The 21,328-nt window shown below is 38.8% G+C and overlaps 1 protein-coding gene across 7 annotated transcripts in view; it reads right to left on the bottom strand.

Moving 5' to 3' along the window:
* Positions 1–7,907: 7,907 nt before the first annotated feature.
* Positions 7,908–21,328, bottom strand: part of CFAP20DC (CFAP20 domain containing) — an 83,020-nt gene continuing 69,599 nt past the window's right edge. For all 7 annotated transcript variants that reach the window (XM_054838852.1, XM_054838848.1, XM_054838850.1 and 4 more), the window contains 2 exons: positions 13,740–13,831; positions 7,908–8,350 (listed from right to left, as the gene is read on the bottom strand). In XM_054838852.1, the coding sequence (XP_054694827.1) occupies positions 8,238–8,350; positions 13,740–13,831 (205 nt within the window). In that variant the 3' untranslated portion in view covers positions 7,908–8,237. The remainder of the gene's footprint in view (positions 8,351–13,739; positions 13,832–21,328) is intronic.

The following is a 21,328-nucleotide window of genomic DNA, read 5'->3' as shown; positions in this document are numbered from 1 at the left end:
ACCCACGGCAAACGGCGCGACCTCGCCGGCTTGGTTTTCCTACGGAAGCGCTGATGGACTGCAACACAGATTGGACTTTCAAGAGGAACTTTGGGAATTTCCATGGCGACGTGGTAGCAGGTGGCACGCTGCCCACGGGATGGAATTGGCACCAGATGCTCAGCCAGAACCACTGTGGTCAATAAACCGTGAATTAAGAAGGATTTACATGACAGCCCGTGAGAGCTGTTTAAGAGTTGTTAGGGTATGCTCGGTAATCCAGTTACAAAGATATGCCAATACACGTGCTCGACAAAAGACTGTAACTGCTTTAAAATATGGTTATGGGCTATTGCACAACAGTAACTTAACTATTCACAGGCATTGAATGTGCTTGACTTTATAATGTGTTACAGTGATTTATACAAGACATAAAAAACAATTGTCAAAAATGTGGAAGAAAAATTCAAAGCCGAAAGCAGAGCCATTCGTTCTGAATGGTAACATGTTAATGCAGGGGAAGAGAAACATCAGCGCTGCAAATGGAAAGGGATCGTTCAGCTAACTAAACTCGTCATTGGGAAAAAAAAAAAATCCCACAGAATAATAATTAGCCATTAGCTTTGAAATAACCTCCAAATTAATAGCTGTTTTCCTAGCACATTTTTCCAAAGAAAACAAATCTATCACTAAGTGCATTTGTATCTCTTACACTTTTTATGTTCATGATTGGGTCAAAATAAAACCTTGTTGCAGATAGAAAAAAAAAAGATGCCTTTGAAGAATAAAAGGTTATAATTCAGTCAATGTTTCCTAACGGCACTGCACACCCACTGCAATGGAAAGAGAGCCCTGAGATTGAAATAGTGGCTGAAGATTTTGTGCAAAATCTTTCATTGTTAAGGGGCCTTGCCAATTCATATTTATGAGGTTTATAAGATGTCACATCGCTGTACACTTTAATCTCACGGCACTGAGTGTACAGCTGAGAGGACTGCAGAGCTGGAGGTATCAGAATACCAGCAAGGGGAAGGAAATTCATGAGCTACACCATTTCACTGGGCTGCTCCGGATGCACCGGAGAGTTCGTGCAGGAACCTGTGAGCGCCCGTGGCCGAGGACTGCCGGGCCGTGGGTGCCCCCGGGGTGCACACGGATGGGGCTGGGGCCAGCGGAGCCCGAGGGGTAGTACAGCGTGTCCCAGGGAGCGAGGCCGGGGCAGCAGCTCCCCTCCACCACCGGCCTTGCCAGGGCTGAGCGTGGCTTCCCTGCCACGAGCAATGGCAGCACTGCCGTGGCTCAGCACCGCCAGGACTGTGCCGGGGGTTCAGGGTTACAACTCCAGCTATAAATTTGGCTGTAAATGTCTCTTTCCCATTTAAACAATGCATCGTTAACTTCTAACGGTGGCAAAGTGTTCCCACGCTTACATTCAACATGATCAGAGCACAAAATCCCCGTGTCTCACTTGGAGGAAGGTATAAATACCTTCTGTCTGTGCGTGTGGCTTGCAGGTGGCTCTGGAGGGGAAGTCACAGCAGGAGATGGAGTGATGGATCGATGCGAGCTGACGTGCTCCTCTCGGGTGCCTCAGCACCTGGCTTGTATTGGCTTTGCTCACAAGCTGGAAGTTAACAGAAGACGTCAGTAAAAGATGTGTCCTTTGAGCACCTTACAGACCAATCAGACATTTCCTTTTATTGGCATGTGAGGATTTACAGATCATATTAAATAAGGTGTAACGCACTGCAAGAGATCAGGGCGCTGTAAAGTAATGTATCAACGGCACGATAGCTGCCAGGCGCTCACCTCCAGCGGCAGACACCCACGGGCAGGATGAAGCTGCTTCAGTGCAGACACGGAGGAGCCTCAATGTTTTGCACAGGGTCGAGTGTAGAGTCCCAGCCTTGTGTAAGTGTGCACAGAGCAGGGGGAGGGTCTGTTGCTGTAAGAGACTCCCTCATGAAACACATCCCTCTGAGTAACATCTGTCGTCGCTGCTCAGGAAACGATGCCGTGGGTTCGTGTCTGGGAGCCTCTCGGCAAGGCAGATGTTTAGCTCCGGTGCCTTTGGTATTGCCCCAGAGCACCCCGGGACCCTTGATGCATGGGGGAACTATGTGGCACTGCAGGAGACCAGCAACTCGCTGGGGGTGGTGGGAACCCTTCGTGGGTGTCCAGGCTCTCACACAGCCCCTGTCCAGCCCTGGATTCCTCTGCCCAGTCCCAGCAGCACGGCGTGCCGGGGATGGACAGCCCCGTGCAGGGAGGTGCGTGCACACAGATGGCACGCCCGTATTTTATCACACTGAACATTTCATCGCTTTTCCTGAGCAGGAACTTGCCCTCTCGGTTCACCCTCCGTCATTCACCACTGAGTATTGCAAATTAATTGCAAACGTCTAAGTGCAGGAGCAGTTTCGCCCTGGTGACATCAAACACTGTTGGACTCTGACATCGTAGGGAGGAGAGGCCCCGGGGTGCAGGGTGCGGGCAGGCACGGGGCGGCTGTCCGTGCTCCCAGGATTTACAGTTGCAAGTAGGAGAACAGGGCTGAAAACTGAAAAGCTGAGCTTGGGAGGCTCTTCGGTTACTAGAAAGGAAAAAAGAAGAAACCCAAAAGCTGGATCATCTTCTGGTTTTCTTGTGAATGTCACGTAGCTCACCCAGGCATTAGTGCTACTTTGGAATCGGCTGTTTCTGAAAGCTATTTGCTTCCCGCCCTTTCTTGGGAAAACAAGAGCTATTTTAATTGGGGCTTTACATGGATTCATGGGAAATGCCATACAGGTATCTGCCAAGCCCTCCAGCCAAAATCCATCTTACCGAGGTCGGAAAGACAAAACGCAGTGCCACCCAGCCGCGCGTTCAGCACAACAAACCTATTGACACGATGGGATTCCTCCTCAGAGGCCCCTCACGAGCCCCGGTGAGAAAACGGCAGCCTAACGTAAAGGAAATTCTTGCATGGGACATTTCCTGAGCTTTATGAATTCATTAGAAAATTACTCAGCACAATAACAAATGCATCCAGAGCTTTGATATTTTGCACATCAGGTGGTAAAACAGTAGCTGTGAATAGATTGCCTGTACGAAGGTTTTTGCCTTGAGCACTGCAGTAGCAGATGGCCTAATAAATATGCAGTGCTCTAAAACGACGTTTATAATTTGTGTGACCTAAGGTTTTTTGGTCTCCCGCACAGATAAAATGCACAATCATCCAATAATAAACTTTTTAATACATAAAAACCCTAAGCAGTGCAATGTAAACATTGTTTGAAGTACAGTAGCAGTACTGGTGTAGTAACAGCCGCACTAGGAGCCTAGCTGGTTTCCTGCATGAAAAGTGTTTGACTGTGGCTGTACTGGTCAGCGCAGAGGACCCGCTATCGGCGTAGCCCATCTTATCTCTGGCACCGGCCAGGGAGGGTATCTGTGAGGAGCGGGATGAGGACACGACATCAGTCCCCAGAAGCACTCCAGCCACGCTGCAAAAATAAAATTGCTTTTTATTTAATGGCTCTTGATAGCATTTTTCCTCTGTTGTTTTGCAACCGCATACCTTTCAAACCTGTCCAGGTCTTGGCAAAAGAACACGATAACAAAGGAAAAAGGTTGAGACCTGCTGAAGAGGCCATAGCTGCAGGGATGGATCACCAAACACTCCGGCTTTAGCAAATATTCAGCCCCTCTGCGGACACGCTGGACGGCTGTGCCCGATGGCCGGGAGCTAACACCAGCTGTTGAGGTGTTGGCATCTCCTTTTCTCTTCCAGTGATGAGGGCGCTTCTGTGCAGAGAGGTTTAAGGGCACCAGCACAGGGGCTGTGTGAGCGGAGGGACGTACCTGGGCCACATTTTGACAGAATTAGAGAAACAACCTTTATCACAAGCACTGTTTTGGTGCCCTTAGAGCAAAAAAGAGGTGGAACTGCTGGGGAGCTGTGCTCAGCTGGGGCACCTGTGTTTGCATTGGCCTTGGACTCACCTTCAGAAATGTCTCTCAGCTCTCCAGCATCCCCAGCCTGGGTTCGCTCTCATCTGCCATGCAGACTGGACGGCACACGCTTGGAAAGGGATTAAAAGCTTCACAAGGTTGTTGATTCACCACTGATTTACCACAGGAAACTTCATAATAATTCTTACCATGTAGTTTAATGTCCACAGATTATTTTTCCTCTTGAAAACTGTCAAGCTTGGAAGCAGAACTGCTTTTAGAGTGGCGTAAGAGCAAAATCCTGCTCAGGTCTTCGCATCGTGGGCTGCTGAATGTGACCCCTTGGGAGCTCAGGGCTGTTTCTGGGGTTTCATCCAGAGCGTTTGCATTTGCACTGGTTATAACGCCTGCAGCAGGATCCCCAAACATCACAGTTAGAACTGCCTGTACAGCTGCTAACAAGCAAGTTAAACACCGAATAAGAAAAAATGACAAGTATTGTTGTTACACTTACGTACTCCCATGGGTATCGTGAAGCCAAGCTTTCAGTTTATCAGGGAACTGAATTGAAATAGTTTTTTTCAAGGTGCCAAAAAAGGTGGCAGATAAGGATGCCAAGTTACTATGGTAACCATGAGAAAAGTGGTGATTATCAGCAATACCACATAGAAAAGACAGACTGGATTGTCTTCATTTTACATGTAGCCCGTTGCTTAAAAAAATAAGCCCTTTTCTAAAATAAAGTAATACCATGACAAAATAACTTGAATATGAAATGCGTTATGCAAAATTATTTTCAAGTGTTTTTCAGCCCTGTGCAAGCTTGCCATTTGGCCCGAAGTTTAGAGGATATACCCCTAAACAGAACGCTTTATGGCTGAAGGGTATGTGAAAAATAAAGCATGACTTTTCATGGTTTTTTTACCTAGTAACCACAGCAGCAGAGGGGAAAAAAAAATCAATATTGATGTCCTACTGTAAGCTCCTTAGGACAGAGCGTGTTCTTTGTGTGGCATAATGAGGCTCACACGTGCACACAGCGCTCGGGTACAAGTGACAGTACCGCAGTATCAGAGATTACAAAGTCCTAGCAGCTGCTTGGAGGAGTCTGTGCTGGTGCTCGCATGTCCCAGGATGTCTGTGACCCGCAGCTCAGTGCTGCTGCAGCCCACCGAGACCTGAAGGCTGAAACCTGGTTATCTGGGCAGGCTTTGGAGAAAACCTTGGTTGATGGACCCAAGGCAAAAGGAGTGAGAGAAATGGGGAGAACCATTCCAGTGACACAGAAACACAGTGCTCTAGGCTGTGGCTAAAGAGTGTTTTAAAGATTTCTTCTTCCTCCTGAACTGTCTGACAGCCGATTGATGGTGTCTTTTAGCAACTGGAAACAAAGCAGAGACGTCTGTCACACCTCATGTGTGCAAGGAACATAGAACGGCCTGAGAGACCAACTGACTGACTCGGGATCTGCCGACTCCAATCTGCCGTTTCCAGTGCACATCCAAGAAACATTAACGAAGTCTTACTAAAATTTACTGCATTCCATCATTCCTGTTCCCAAAAATCATAACTGATGCCGGGTCTGTAGAAATAAATCTCTGCAGTTTCATTAACCTGAACCTTTATGCCCAGACACGGGTCTTTTTACCTGTTGGAAGGCATGCTCTAGTGAGAGCTATGTGATTGTCATGGACTAAAACATCACGAGTGCTAGGAGCAAATCTCTGTGCTCTTCATCACTTGCCATGAATGCAGGCTTTGACAAATTAGCTAAACAAAAAGCACGCAGCGTGCCAGCAGCGCTTTAGTTCTAGGTTCACAGGATGATCATTAAGAAAAACATTGTGAGCAAAACTTACAGTCCTTGTAGCTAAGCCTTTCATGCCGCTCAACTCACAGGTGTTGCTCACAGCATTACGGCAATCAATTCCCATGGATGCCGAAGCCACAAAGCTACTAACTAGAACACAAAGGGCAAGGATCCCAAACTGCTGATTTTGAAAAGCAGGACTTACCTATAAAATACAGTTGTGCTAATGACAGGAAAGCAGAGCGTATCTGGACTTGCCTATGAACCTGTCTGGAATAATAGACTCACCCTGGGCCTGCCTGCCTCCTCATCCCATTAAAGGTGGGGATAAGAGCGTGGAGTCTCCGAGGACTGCCTTTTGCCCAAGCTTTGGATCTCCACTGCTTTTGTTGCCTTTTTTTTTCCCCCCTCCCAAAGTGAGCGGTTATCTCAGTAGCATCAGTGACCCAGTCCAGATTCACAGTGGTGCCCTAGGACATCCAGCCACTCCTGTGAGACACGGGGCTGTGAAAGGAAAATTAACAATGCATTTTATAAATAGCCCTTGCCACACATACAGGGAGCACCATCCTTATCACTAAATGATGCTAAAAAAGAAAATGGTTAGATATGCGCAAGCATGTGCAAGCTAGCATCTGATTTTTGAAGGTCAAAATTATGATTTCATTGAACTTTTAAACTGATTATGGCATTAGCGGGAACAGGTACAAATCTTTCTGGGAGAAACAGGCTATGGCAGGGTAAGTAAATTATCTCAACAGAGATTCTGTCTTCCTGTGGATTTCAGTGCTACTCTTACTTGAATCAATTTGTGATGATATGTTTGTACCTGCCACAGAAGCCAAATACACAATCTGATCTTATGCCAAGCCTCTATTAACAACTGCATTTTCAATTGATTCTAGGATATTCATTAACTGAGATCCATAATTACAAATAATTTACAGACATATCACTTTAAATCACTTGCCAGTGAGCTTCCTAAGCGCAGTTTATGACATTCAAATACATTATTCTTAAAAATTCACTAAGTAATCAGCTTGTAAATAATTACAGTGGAATAGCACTGGATATAATCAAGTAGAAACTTAGAATAAGAATCACCAGAAATGCCTATAGATCACTTTTACCACGTGATTTTGATGTTCCCTTCAACTGCTTCCAGAAAGCCATTACGTACTGAACTGGTGGGCTCCAAAGCTGTTCCACTAACTCAACTCCATTACGCCACTTTTTCTTCAATACCAGACAGCTGATTTTTTAATGATTTATTTACCCTTTAAGCAAGTGTCCTGTTAGTTGGGGGGCTGCTAGTGGCAAGCAGAGTGTTCCCAAATCTCCCTTGCTCTGGGGCTGGAAATGCCGGGCACTGCTTGGAGCCACGTAACAGCCGTGGCAGTGCAGAAACAGCAGGTTAACCGGTTTTTAGAGCAAAGCTTGACACATCTCCATGCACAGTATTTTATTAATTTCATATGCTGATTTTATTTTTGAAGGCTATGTACAGTTTGGTTTATACCTATAGTCTTTGTCCACGGTCAACAGGGATATTTTATGTACCATAGGGAAAAAAAAATGCAGAGTGATGCAGGCAATTTAAATCTCTAAGGTGGAACTTTAGGACTCTCACTGAAACCTGCACCAATACAGATGGGTTAAATAAATTACATTCGTTTATTGCAAGGTGTAATGGAAAAACTAATATAAACACGTAAGACCTGGACTCTGAGCACAGCTTCCTATATGAATCATATACACACCTTCTTGCCTTACCTGAAACAAGGCTCCAATTTCTGAGTGGTGAAACACTCACTGCTCTTCAGTCCCACGTTAAATTACATCAGTAACGTAGATGGTAGCTGGTACTCTCAGGGCCTGCCATATTTACTCTGGTGTGGTCTAGATTTATAAACTGCCCATGCACACACCTTAAAGCACACTGCGCCGTACACACTGTACCGCCCTACAGCTTTGACATCATCCCATTACTGTAATAGGCAACAGCAGAGAATGTCTTGAAGATGAGGAAAATACTGCTTTTGCTGATGACTAAAGGGAGAGAGTGAGCTTATGAAATAGAGGCCTTCAAACAACACACTGTATATAGTAGAGTAGAAAGAAAAAGATTGCTCAGAACCAATAAAAATACACAGTAAGCAAGTAATGGAAGAAATTAATTTTATTTAAGCAAACCTATAATTTACAGATGAACACCACAAACCCTCTTGATTCAACTTCATTTGTTTCCATATAGAACCTTTGAATATTGGAAATAAATTAGACTAACAAATGTCTTAGAAGGAACCTTTATGTTATATGATTTTCCACTGCAGTACAACTTAATACAAAACTATAAAAATAAGACATTATTTTAAAAATATATTAATTTGCAGAACTATTGGTTAATTCAAGTTTTAAGTTACCTGATAAATTATACAGCTCAGTCACACTTTACAAACAGTTAAAAGATAAACCTACTCTGAATACAAACCAACATCCTCCTGTGATCTGACTATGCCAATTCATAGTACTTCCCAGAATTTGGATCAAAGTAACAGTTCAGACATGGATCATACAAAAGAGTCAAAACTTCATCATCATCTTCGGCACTGAGGTCATCTTCACCTGTGTTAAGTATGAAAAGTAAGAATAAATCATTCTTATTCACTTAGACAACAACGCATCTGACAGATGCGACAGAATTTTTCTTTAAAGCGTGTAATCTTTTGACTTCTGAATTGTTACCTTCAAGAGAACAGCAATTCACATTTTTATTATATTTCTGAAGACTTGTATTTAGTTGAGGTGAAACGACGTCAATCAGAGTTTGCTTAACAACCGGACTTTACAAAGTCCAATGGCGCAGTTCGCCACAAGTACCTTTACTGATAGTGGATCAAAGTATTCCTAAGTGATATTTCTCTTAAAGAATAATGTTTTAGTACGAACAAAGACAGCCAGTGTGAATTTATGGCCTCTAAGAACGAAAGAATTTGAATGTCTGGTATCCAAGATGTCACCTAAATGTCCACTATAGGTAAATCTGTACAAAAGAGCTTTACAAAAGGAAGTAAGATTCTTTCAGACAATAAAAATTTTAAGTCTAGGTTGTCTGAAGTTAAGTAAAATGCAGGAATGTTTTCAGGTAACAGAAATGAATCCTTAGCCTAAAATACACTGATAAAGCCATACACTCTTATTACAGATGCTTTATATATTGTAGCTTCTTTTCTGAACCTGTCCATCTTTCATGTAAGCTAAATCTAAGTTATATGATCTATAGCTTTTTGATATGAAATAATTCACAGTTGAACGCAACCTCTATCTCAAATTTCATCATAAATGTTCACCTTGTTCTCAGACTGCTAATGCAAACCGAATGCTTTGTATGCCCTAACACTTCATAATAAGTAATGGCCTGTTATGCTAACAGCAGCAGTTTCACAACGCTCAGAATCTATTTACAGCCAGGATCACACAACGATATATAGGTTACATTATCTAGAGACCAGAAAGTAGGTTGGTGCGTTTAATGCATACAGAAGAAGCGTGCACTTTATCGGTTGGGAAGAGATTTAATTTTTGTTTCCTCAGTAGCATTAACAAATGCCATCAAAAAGAAACTGTCTCTTACTGTAACCAAAGGTAAAAAGGTAAAGTTAAATTGCTGACCTCCTTGCTGTGGGTACTTCATCAGGCCTGGTGAGCTAAATGAGGTTAACTGAGATATTTTGTTTGGATAGCTCTTAGGAAAAATTACGCAGTGCAGAAAGAAGGCATAGAACTGAACGTCTTTTTCTACACTTCAGACAACAGTAAACAAGCAAATGGTATTCATGCCCCATTCCTTCACATAGCCTTACATTTTCACCTGAAACCGTACTGTTATTTCCACTGAATTCTTCCTTTTATTATTTTGCTTTTCCCTGCCTATGCTTCTCTTCAAAATGATTCTCTTTTCTTCTCTAAGCTTAAATCTCCTTCCCTCTCTACCTCAGACTGGCGCCTCAATATACTCCGTGGTTTGATTCAGGAATAAGAAATTCTTCAGACTCATCAGGGGTGTACCTCTTTCGTGTATGCCTTGAATTCATACCAAATCAGAATCAGATTGCATCCAGACTAGCTGGATCTATACCTTTATAGCAATAATTCCCTGCATGTATTTTCATGTGAACAAGAAGAGAATTTCATTTTCTAGACGTATCTTGTTTTTAAAGTTAGGCTTCTTTCTTTTAGCATCTCAAAATATCCCCAAATGCATTTTAAGGCATTTCTAGATGTTGCACCAGATTTCCAATAGCAGCACAGAGTATTCAGTTTTGAACAGATCAAAAAAGATATGAAAAACCTCACTTCTGTTGTTCTACTTCCTAAAAAGAAGTACTAATTAAATTATGCGACATTCTTCTACAAGACTCAACTAACGTGTAACGGTTGCGTTAGAAGGCATCTTTCTACTTTCAAATGGTTTATTGCCTGCAAATTGACCATACGTAGGAATGAAGCGCCCATGGCCAAATTAACTAATAAACAAGTCACTTTCAAAGAAAATTGCCGTAGCTGCTTATGCAGCCACCATCCAAACTTTTGGCGTTGATGTTGCTCAGGATTGCATGCAAAAACCTCTTGGCAGTTTAATTTGAATATCATGGTGAAAGCAAAATCAAAGCTTTTGTTCTTAAATCACTATAAAATTAAACAGCATTTTGGGCTAGAAAATAACTTGATTTTAAATGAAAACTTAAGTCTGTGATATACATTATAGAGGGAGGAGTATTTTTTAGTTCTGAGCTGAAAGAAGATTGAAGACAGACAAGCCCTGAATACCTGTCACATTAAATGAAATGCTGCCTCACTGAAATCAAGGGTGCTATTGTCTTTATGGAGAAAGGCTTTTGCTCAATGTGTCTAAACTGGGATAACAAAGAATGGAGGAGGCATGTAGCAGCTTTTTCCGAACCCTGAAATGTACAAATAACTGTGCTGTTATTTGGATTATGGTATCACTGTTTACACAGTCAACACAGTCTGGAGAACAAAAATAAATACTTTCCCTTTTCACAGAAATACATTTTCACTGTATTCTAGGTTTTAGTAATATCCCTTTTAGATACACGGATCATATTCTGACCCTGATGTAAGTCAACTGCACTGGATCAGCTGTCAGCAGAAGGGATGCTGAAAAGAACATGCTAATATTTTCTCCGATATGATCCTTGACCATTGAACTACAGATCTATACTGTAATTCTGTACTGCAGGGTCACCACATGACTCTTGTCAACAGCTGTACTCCAAGACGACTATTCAGGGCTGTGATTCCTAGAGCACTATCTTAAGACAAGTAACAAGATACAATAAAGTAAGTTTCAGAGAATTTATGACTCTGCCTTTGTCACTTACTGTGGAAACTTTCTTGTATGGCTTGTTACGTCAAGATAAATTAAATTGTCTAGAAATCGGAAATATCAATGGCCAATAAGGGAAAAATCTATGGAAATTTATCACATTTAGGAGTCTAAATTTTCCTCTCAATTGTCTTGTGAAACCTGTTGAATAGAAGACTACTTCCCATTACATCTCCCTGTTTAACTATGTACTATGGATGGTGCAAACATTAAGAAATGAACTATAGAGTAAAATGCTTTCTTAGAAATGAATCACCTTTTTTCCCCAAAGTTATGCCCCAACTTAAAGACTTTTTTCTAGATATAAGAATTAAAGAATTTTATAAATATACGAATGCTATACTATCTATTTTTAAGGATATATTTAGATAAAATTAGTATCTTGAATACATTATGACTTACTGGAGATTTTCCATACTGATAATATGCTTTTGTTATCCTGTGATACTTGGAATACTGGAAAACTGCATACAAACAAAAATAATCTTGTGACACTTAAGTCACTTCCCAACATGAGAAATAACTCATTTTCTAATGTGATATTTTAAAAAAAAGTGAGTAGGGCAGCAGAATTTCCTGGAACAAATCTGAGCATTCAGTTTGTTGATCAGATCTGGTACTTAATTGCCAGTAATAAACCAGTTCTTTTGTCACATAAATAACTAACCTCAAGTGAAGTGATTAAGGAAAATAGAAGTTTTTTCCAAAATGCTAGAGATGTATCACAGGACAAGATCTATTATAGCATTTCTTTCAAAAATGATACTCCAAACCATCTAGTTACCATGATCCATCAAGATTTTTTTTAAACCAAGATACCTAGGAAAACAGAGATTCTAATATTTGATGGGTACAATCTAATCTGACAGGCATGTATTACACGGCACTGCATTTTCACACACCATCATATCATGTCATAAGGTATGTGTTTAGCGTAAGTGTATCTTTTATGTGAGCAAAACCATGGCAATTTTCTCTCAATGTAGTGCAAGGAGATTATTTTCCATGGACTGTAAACAATCAGAAAGGGAGGTCTGGAGTTGCTTGAAGATGCTGTATATTGTTGAAGTACCCCTTTACTCTGCCAATCAGCATCCCCCTACCCCCAGCTGCTACGATTACCCTGCTGCTTCTCAGCTACTTGAATAGGGAAGGGTGTCTAGTAGTTCAGAAAAAATTCAAACTGTCCTGTTTGGGGAGGGAAGGCCATGGAACGGCTTTGTTGTTCTCTTATTTCCTCCAACTTCTCAAGGAAATGAAGCTTCATCACTTCAACCACTATGGCAGGTTTTTTGGAGTATTTGGAGATAGAAAAGTTTCCGTGTGAAGTTATCAAAGTTCCAAATATCACACATATGCATGAGTCAGAATTTAATCTGATTGATTAAAGGTACAAAAATACAAAGCCAGAGTGAAAAGCTATGGTATATCGAGATTTTCTGCTCTCCAAATGGCCAATTATGGACACAAGATGTAAACTCATTTTCCTTTTGCTGAAATATTTTAGGAACAATTCACAAAACTGGAAATTCTAGCATGAATAACAGAAAAAAATCACACAAATTCCCAAGCATACTTCTTTTTTAAAGCTTTTTTATAAAAAATTTACAGAAATTCTAGCTTTACTGCAGCAAGCCTTGGATTTCATAATACTAACATAAAAACATTCTCAGAGACCTATCACAAATTTATATTCAACATGCCTTTTACGCAAGGATTACTGTCCAATTCTCTTTGGCTTACTTAGGACCCTTAATGAAACATATTATTCGATTCTTCAAAGCAAAGTCTCCTCCTGACAGCAAAATTCTATTTTGCTGTCATAAACGATCACAAATATACATCTATGAAAACATTTCCAATTTGAGGGGCAGAATCTACTTTAGACAGTAAATCACTGAGACATCTTCACCCCTTGGGCAGCCAAAATACACAGGCCAGATTTACGAGATTTCACATTGAATTCCCCAGACTTGAAGAAAAATGTAGATATCTACCCTGTTTCCTAAGAAATCGGTAAGAAAAAAGGGCATTGGAAGAAAACAAGGTATTTGTTTTACTTTGTTGTTGTTGACTTTCCAGTTTCAGCTAAGTTCTTTGCCATTCTCTAAGCAACACTATTAATAAACAAAAACCTGCTGCATTTTAGGTAGTGACAACAATCTTTATTCAGGAAATCACTCTGAGATTTCATTTAAGGCTAAATCTGAAATTTTTCTTCATAAGAGAAGTATCACTTATGTAAGTGTAATTGTGCTTCTGAATAAGAGTGTTTAGTCTTTGCATTCTTTCTTTCATAGGTCTGCCATCCCCACTAGCATAAATTTCTTATTTTAAACAAATAAGATGCATTTTTTATGAGGTAATCCATATTGTGCCCAGAACATTAGGAAATGGCAGCTGCATAAGTTATTTTTCTATCAGAGGCAAATAATACTACGTGTAATACACAGCTAGCTTGAGCTCAGAATACTAAATTGAAGAACTTGGAACCAAAATGTAACAGCATAGAAAACTATGAAAAGGCAGCACCAGCACTACAGAAACAGCATTTAGAAATGTCTTTCTACCCAGGTCCTTTTAATTTCCTTCATAAATTCCTACCTGAAATACTCTGATTTGTGGAAGATTTAGTGTGCTCTTCCAGTTGTTGGCTTCCAGGAACGATGGGGGGACTGAACACGTTCAACCAGTCTCTGAAAAATACAAATCAAAATATCATTCATAAAAGCACTGTTCGTGTTCATATTTGTTCTAATTCTTTTAATTAAAAATAATTTCAAAGGAAACCAAAGGTTGTCGAGTGTGAGGAAACAAAATCAAGCTGGATTTTATTATTATAAAAATAAACTTTACAGTTAATACAATTCTTCAATATTAAGGCTTCCTTCCTTCCTTCACCTTTTCACCTGTTCTATTCCTGCTAAAAATCTGTGTTTTAAGTCAGGCTGGCTTTGTAGATTTCAGCTGGTATTGCTCTTCAGCCAAAGGTGTACAGGAGGTGTGATCCATAATCCACAGAGCTATACTCTGAAAGCCTACGGGACTCATGAGACACTTCTTCTGAAGAATAAAGATTTGGGATGAACAACCTGTGTTTGATGAGAGAATGTAGGGGTCAATTTGATTAAAAGTCCTTATCCTCTCTAAGGAAAAAGGCTTAAAGACAATCGCAAGAGATGTGTTTGGTTACCACTGACTTGGAGCCTCTGTAGTAGGGTGATGGAGCAAGTGGTATGGCATTCCCAGTCTGGATGGTCAGTGAGTTAGAGCTGAGCTTAGACATGAAATGGATGCCACTACCTGTGTGATACCAACTCAGTGGTCATGAACTGAGGGACAGCTGATTTGTATTAAATAATTTAATCTTTCCAGTTTAACATTAAAATTTTTCACTACAAGGATGGAATTAGTGATCAGAGCTAAGAATAATATACTAACAGTTTTCTAGTGTTTTTAAGAAGGCAACATTGGATTGAGTCAGGATGTTATTGTTGATAGGATTCTTGATATAGGAAAAAAGCTTTGTTAGGTAAAGACATGATAAACAATTGTTTATAATAAATTTTTATTGTTATAAATGTTGCATGTTATAAATAAATTTTGTGTTATTGAGCATAACATAATTTTAGCTACTGGCAAGACTATACAGAGGACTCTTCTCATCACAGCTGTCACATATCTATTTTGCTTCTGTAAAGAAAAAAATTGTGATGGAATCTTTACCATAGAGGAGGGAGTACGGATCTCCTTCACCTATTCAATTTAACAGGCAATTTATGTCTCTCCTGAACACTACTTGGTGATAGCTTTTAAAAATGATTTTCATGTTATCATACATTTATGCGAAGTTCAATGTTCAGTTCACATACACCACTTTATGGTGTCTTTGATTGTTACAGCTCAAAGACAGGAAAACAGAACAGTTGTGTTTATTGTTATTGTTACTGCTTTTTATTGCAAAATGAACTGCAGATTTTTTCACTGAAAAAGTCACTCATATTATACTATCAATCAGAGAAAGATAGCCCTGGAAGGACACATCTAAGTCACAAAGTTAAGACATTCCTTGTGCAGGGGACCACGTCTTGTAATTCTTTTCATATATGAAGTTAATCTCTGTACACTGCACATAGTTGATGCTTCCGTAAGTTCCCATCTCTCCTCTTCAACAGTGAAGAGCTGTAACACATTAAAGCTTCCATATAACCATTAACTAGACTAAATAAATGCAAGTTAACACTTGAACACAGAATTTGAGGGACCTCAGCACATAATCTCATTTTGATAAAACCAGATCCATCCTTTCTGACCAACCTATTTCACTGTAAGGCAAGAGGAATGGAAAGGAAAAGGAGTCTTTAAATTCCCTTATGTTTGCTGCATGTTGGTAGGAACAGTGCAGCTCTACAGAGTAAATTAAATTTGGTCTGGGGTTCATTCAACTTATGGCTGGCCATGGCTGTTCCAACAGCGGGCACAAAAACAGGCATGCAAACTTGTGCTGGAGGGCGGGAAGATTAGCCAGAGCTGTAGAGATAACTTCAACCCTCATGGCTTCCTCTAGAAGGGATGAAATTTTCCAAAGCTTGACAGACTTCTTTACATTACCAGACTGTAACTGTCTCAACTCAATTGTCCAACACCAAGTAAACAGACAATTACTTCTGCTTTCTGAAAAACCTTGATGATCTCATGTAAGATTTGCTTCTGACACAGAAATCTGGCAAGGCTCAGTCATGTGTTATAATTGCTAAAATATACCAATTGCCTTTTTTTTTTTTTGTTAGTTTTTCTGCTACTTTTGGACTGTTTACTGATTCCACATCATCTCCTGTTGGCATGTAAACATAATCTGGGGTGAATCAGGGGACAACTCCCTATCTGTTTGCAGTCAAAATGGAAAAAACTAATTTTCTGCATCAGGAAACAGAACTGCTGGTGTAGAAATCCAGCAAGTAGTAAAGCAGATTTAAAGGAGGAGATATTGAATTTTCCATCATTTCAATATGTAAAAAACATACATCATTTTTTTTTTATACCATCATATTATTTTCACATATATGGCCAACTTCACAACCAATCCTTCTCCTCTTCTGCTGTTCAGCTAATGCCAGTGAGAAGTGGTACAACAACTCCACACAGCAATATGCTTGCCTAGACATCTCGCTATTAGCTCTCTGTCATTGCTCACCATAGCTGCATTCCCTGAATACAAGACTCTGTTTACACCAAAGCTTCAAAAGGTTTTAGGAATAACAGTTAAATGCATGCTATGACATCCAGTGACATGGTAGAATATATTTTCCATTTCTGCCACTTGCATGTGTGGTTTGTGCTGCCTCAGAATCAACCAACATGAGCCTAACACTAGAACCTGACCAGGCTCATAGGATGTGGTCAGACAGCACAAAGCATCATCACTTACCTGATTCTCTACAACCGCACGGAAACACATCATCAGCAAAAACAACCTCTTGGAAAAACTGTGGCGATTTTAGAGAAGATAAGGAAGAACTATTAGTGCTAACCTACATCTCCGCTTCCAAAGGTACCCTTTCTTCCAAATTCACTACAACTTTAAGAAACAGTTGTGTTTGAGATCCAAAGAACTTGAGTATTTCTGCTAGGAAGGCTGCTGAAGCAAAAGTGGTGCAAGGACAGAGGAAAGAGAGTGCTTGCTTCTAAAAAGAATTACCTTGGTCAGACCAACCAATGGAGTTAGAAAAGTAAAGAAGCTTTAGAGTATATATGAACCTCTACAGGTCTGGCACAAACTAGAAGAGTTTAAAGGTATGTGTTTTTCATACAAAATATGTATCAGAGAATTTCCTGGAAAGCAGAGAGGATGTTAGTAAGAAGAAAAGAAAGATAATAAGGCAATTACCTCCAATGGAAAGGAAAGAGACAATTCATTTAGAGAACATCGAGGGAGGGAAGTAATCATGTGTCATTAAACCAGTTCTTCTGTTAAATTAATAGTTCTTATTACGCAGGAAATTTATGAATTTTAGTTTGAAGTCTCATCTCTAAAAGGTCTTCCTGAAAGATCAAGTTTAGGAAATCAGAAATGGGCTGAATTTAAAAAAAAAATCTCGTGTGTGCTGAAATCTTGGCCAAATTGCAGTAGAGAGTAAATATTGCCAGCTGATTGATAAACCTCTGAAAAGTGGGTTTGCAGTGGTAACTCTGATAGATGCTGTAGTCTAGCAGTCAAAACAGACTTTACCACAATGAAATCTGCAGTTGCTTTTAGGAAGCAAATGAAGCACGTGCGTGTGTGTGAGACAGTGTGTGTAAGTTAATTAAAAAAAAATTCCTTAAAGATTTGTAGACCTTGCCTAACAGTAGAGCCCAGCATAGAGACAAGTGGCAATATTCCGAGAAATGCAGACTGTGCCCCGTGTTCCCATTTACTGTGTTTTTATTCTGATTGAATAAAGAATATTTTTGGGGGGAAGTTCTTTAAGAAGCTAGTTTATCTCCTTAAAACAGAAAAGCACATTCTGACTAATTAAAGACACTCTATTTATGCTATCAATGCCTCCAGCTGTAATCAATACAATCAACATGCAATAAACTATCTAGAGCTTTCCTGGTAACAATGTGGAATGCTAAGTATTGTGTTTTGACATTGCGAGTTGCACTGCATGAAGGCTCAGAATAGCTTCCACACACATTCAAAGTATAATGCACCTTTAATGCTCGCACTGAATTTCTTCAGTATTCTGAAAGCTATTCTCCATACCATAATCTTGTTATATTATGGTCTTTTCTTAAAAAAATACTTTCAGAAAGTAATTGTCATATACTGAAATATCACGATAGCTGAACTGTGATGGAAAGCAAAAGAATCTTTTGGATTTATGAACATCGTTTTTTCAGTTTTATGACAATACATTAAATTTTGCAGACAATGTCATCCATCAGTAAAGTCTGTTGAGAAAATTAGTGATGCTTTATTAAGTAGCACTTATCAATAATGATTTATCAAAATTATTGCCATCAACAGAAATCTGAAGAATCAGTGGATTTTCATTTAAATATTACTGAACATCTTCAATACTTTGAGGTTTTACAGATATTTTTGCTTTTCAGTCTATCCTACTGGCTAGACTGAGAAAATGGCAAATCATTATAAAGATTTTTAACATTGCTGTGAATTGAGATAGCCTGCTTTATCACACTTTTTTTGGATCAGATTTAATTTGTATTACTTAAACCAAGGGGATCATTTAATCTATATTATTAACAAAATGAAAATGCTTCAAAGTTTTAGGATGGTTTTGTCTAACGATCTATACAGGAATCAAAAGGTATATTCAAATTATGTGGTCAGCCTGGTAGTAAACCTAAAAAATGCAAAAAACACCCCCCCCATTATATCAAATCAGGGAATGAAAAAACAACATCAGTTTTGTATCATTAAAACCAAATCAAATTGACAGACTATTAAGCACCTGAAGAGTACAATCAATAAAGAACACAAAAGATTATATTTAACTGCATAAACTACTTAGTGAATCTTTATGAATACTAGAGGAGAATGGGCTCGTGCCTGAGCGATAATAAGAGGAGTACATTTGCTGAATTATTTTTTACAGTGGATAATTTGACGAACTCTGTGGAGGGCCAGAGAATGCCAATGTATGAATTAAGAGTATTAAAACATTTTAAGGAAAAAAGGACCAATTCTTGACATTTTATGCAACTATCAACTAAAATCTCAGCACATACTTCTGTTGTATTAGAAATATTTAATACTACATGAAGCAAATTCTGCTGCAAATCCTTAAAGTGAATAAGTAATACCTTACCATGATCCACTGAATGCCAAGTGCCAGCTCATATCAAAAGTATGATTCAGAATAGACTAAATATTCCATTCAGCTAAGATGAAGACCTATTTTTCTCATTTGTTTGGATTTTTAATTATATCTATTTAAGAAAAGTTGTTCGAGACTAACTCAGTTCTGAGATAAATCAATAAAAAGTCACCTAGGTTTGTAACTACCCTCATGTATTCCCTGCTACATCTTTTTTTGAGCATGTATTACTTATTAGGCTTCTCTAGATTAGGAGATGTAAATAATTGAAAATTCAGGTATCTGCTGAACTTCATCCATATGTGTAACTTCATTAACTTAAATCAGATTACCTACACATACTTGTTTGGGTTCTGCTTTGTAATATATTAATGATGTATGTGTATTCAGAGGGGTTCTTTAATTAAGTATTTCCATAGAAATACTTAAGTTTCAACAGTGAAGCAAGGACTGATGTAGGCTATTAACAATAAAATGTGTTTGTGTTATGTACAAATGCAATCATACTTGAAAAAATGTTGAAATAAAATTTCAGGTCCTGCCAATATGTATGTCTGTAATAATTGTGAAATCATCTTAGCCTTAAATTGTCCATTATTGCATCTAAAATGCTCTGAACAATTTCAGTTTTTGAACATTCTTGAAGTTCTTACATAAATACGCCATAAACCAAGAAACATTCAATATTAATTTATACATCAATAACTGTTCAGTGCTACTCAGCTCCAGGTGGGAATAATAGTATCTTTATAATGGAAAACTGAGTGAGTATACAGAAGAAGAAGATATACTACCAAAAGAATATAGGGTACACTTATAAATACAGATCAACGATTTTTGAATGCACATTTTAATAAAAATCTTGAAAAATAACATAAATATACAATGTCCATACGACTTTGCATGAATTGAAAGCTCTATTTTAAAAAAAAACATCCTAAGCATTTAAAGGCAATCTGGCAATACATTGATGATTAAAAAAATGCAAGCCATTGAGCTACATTGCATTGTTCTCCTGGAGTGTTATTGTAGTTTCAAAATATCATTAAATCAGCACAAAACAACTCTTACCATTTCCTGCACATTTTTCACAGTGAGCTGCATTCTGACTATGAGTAATCTGTTAATCTGTTCTTTGCCTCACAATCCGTCAAAATGACAGATTCATTCCATCCCTAATACATAATATCTTCATTTACTGTATGCCTTACTGGAACTTTTTTTTTTTGCTAGCACTGAGATTTAGAAAATCACGAGCATATTTACAGAATGACTTTTTCCTTCCTCCAAACCACTTCAGCAAGTCCAGCCTGTCAAATACCACACTTCTAATAGAGGCAGAGAGACCGCCTTAAAAACTAAATGATTTAATTTTCAATGAATTAGTAACTTAAAAAGAGATCATAAAAAGTACAAGTGCAACTGTGCATGAAAGACTTGAATCTGCTCCTCTTAAAGTCTCAAACCTGTAAATGAACTGGCTTATGGGTGCTAGATTAGATTCAAGGATAACAAAGGAAATGTGAATTCTACTTATTAAACAAGATACTTAGATAGCATAAGGTGCTACTACAAGTGCGTACAGTATAATCATGCTGACTGGTACTAGCTGAAAATTTGACCTGTTAATGCTATCCTATTTTTCTTTCATTATCAAAGGTCAAATACTAAATTTGTGCAGGTTATTAAAAACCTACACAGTCATCTACACCAGTCTAAAAATATGAATGACCTGCATTTAGAGGTTTAACAGCTTAGTAATTAATATGTTGTGCTATTTGGTCAATGTTTTGCAGTTAAATACATGAAACTTCTATCATAGCTTCTGTTAAAGAACAGTAACATTGGAATTTATTTAAAGACTTAATCTCTAGTTCATCACCATGTTGGCTAAATTATAGTCTTGATATTCACTAGCAATATACATGACACTAGTAGAGAAAAACAGTGTTTTATTATATAATTTAAGTAAAATACTAGCCCTTCTTTGCTAGCGTTGATTCATTTATCAGAAGATCAGCTGTATAAATTGGAAGTAATGAATTTGCAAAGGTGTGTTAAAATCCCTTCATATTAATCTAATATTAAGAAAGTAAATTCTAGTAACTACATCAGATACTCATTGATCAGTGAATCAAAAGGATTTCCACATTTAATGAAGTGTCCGTTAGGTAGGGTGTACCTACCTTTTTTATTTAATTTAACAATTAAATAAACCATTCATTTTACAAATTGTATTTTAATATTCTACCAGTTCAGGCAATGCCAGAATCTAGTACCTACTGAATCTTGTTGCAATTAATATAATTCCTTCTCTCCACAGCCAGCCACCAACAGCATCTTACTGTTCTGTCCATCCCATTTTAA

This window comes from Grus americana, chromosome 11 (assembly GCF_028858705.1).
Source record: "Grus americana isolate bGruAme1 chromosome 11, bGruAme1.mat, whole genome shotgun sequence".
Lineage (NCBI taxonomy): Eukaryota > Metazoa > Chordata > Aves > Gruiformes > Gruidae > Grus > Grus americana.
This window is presented reverse-complemented; position numbering and strand designations above follow the sequence as displayed.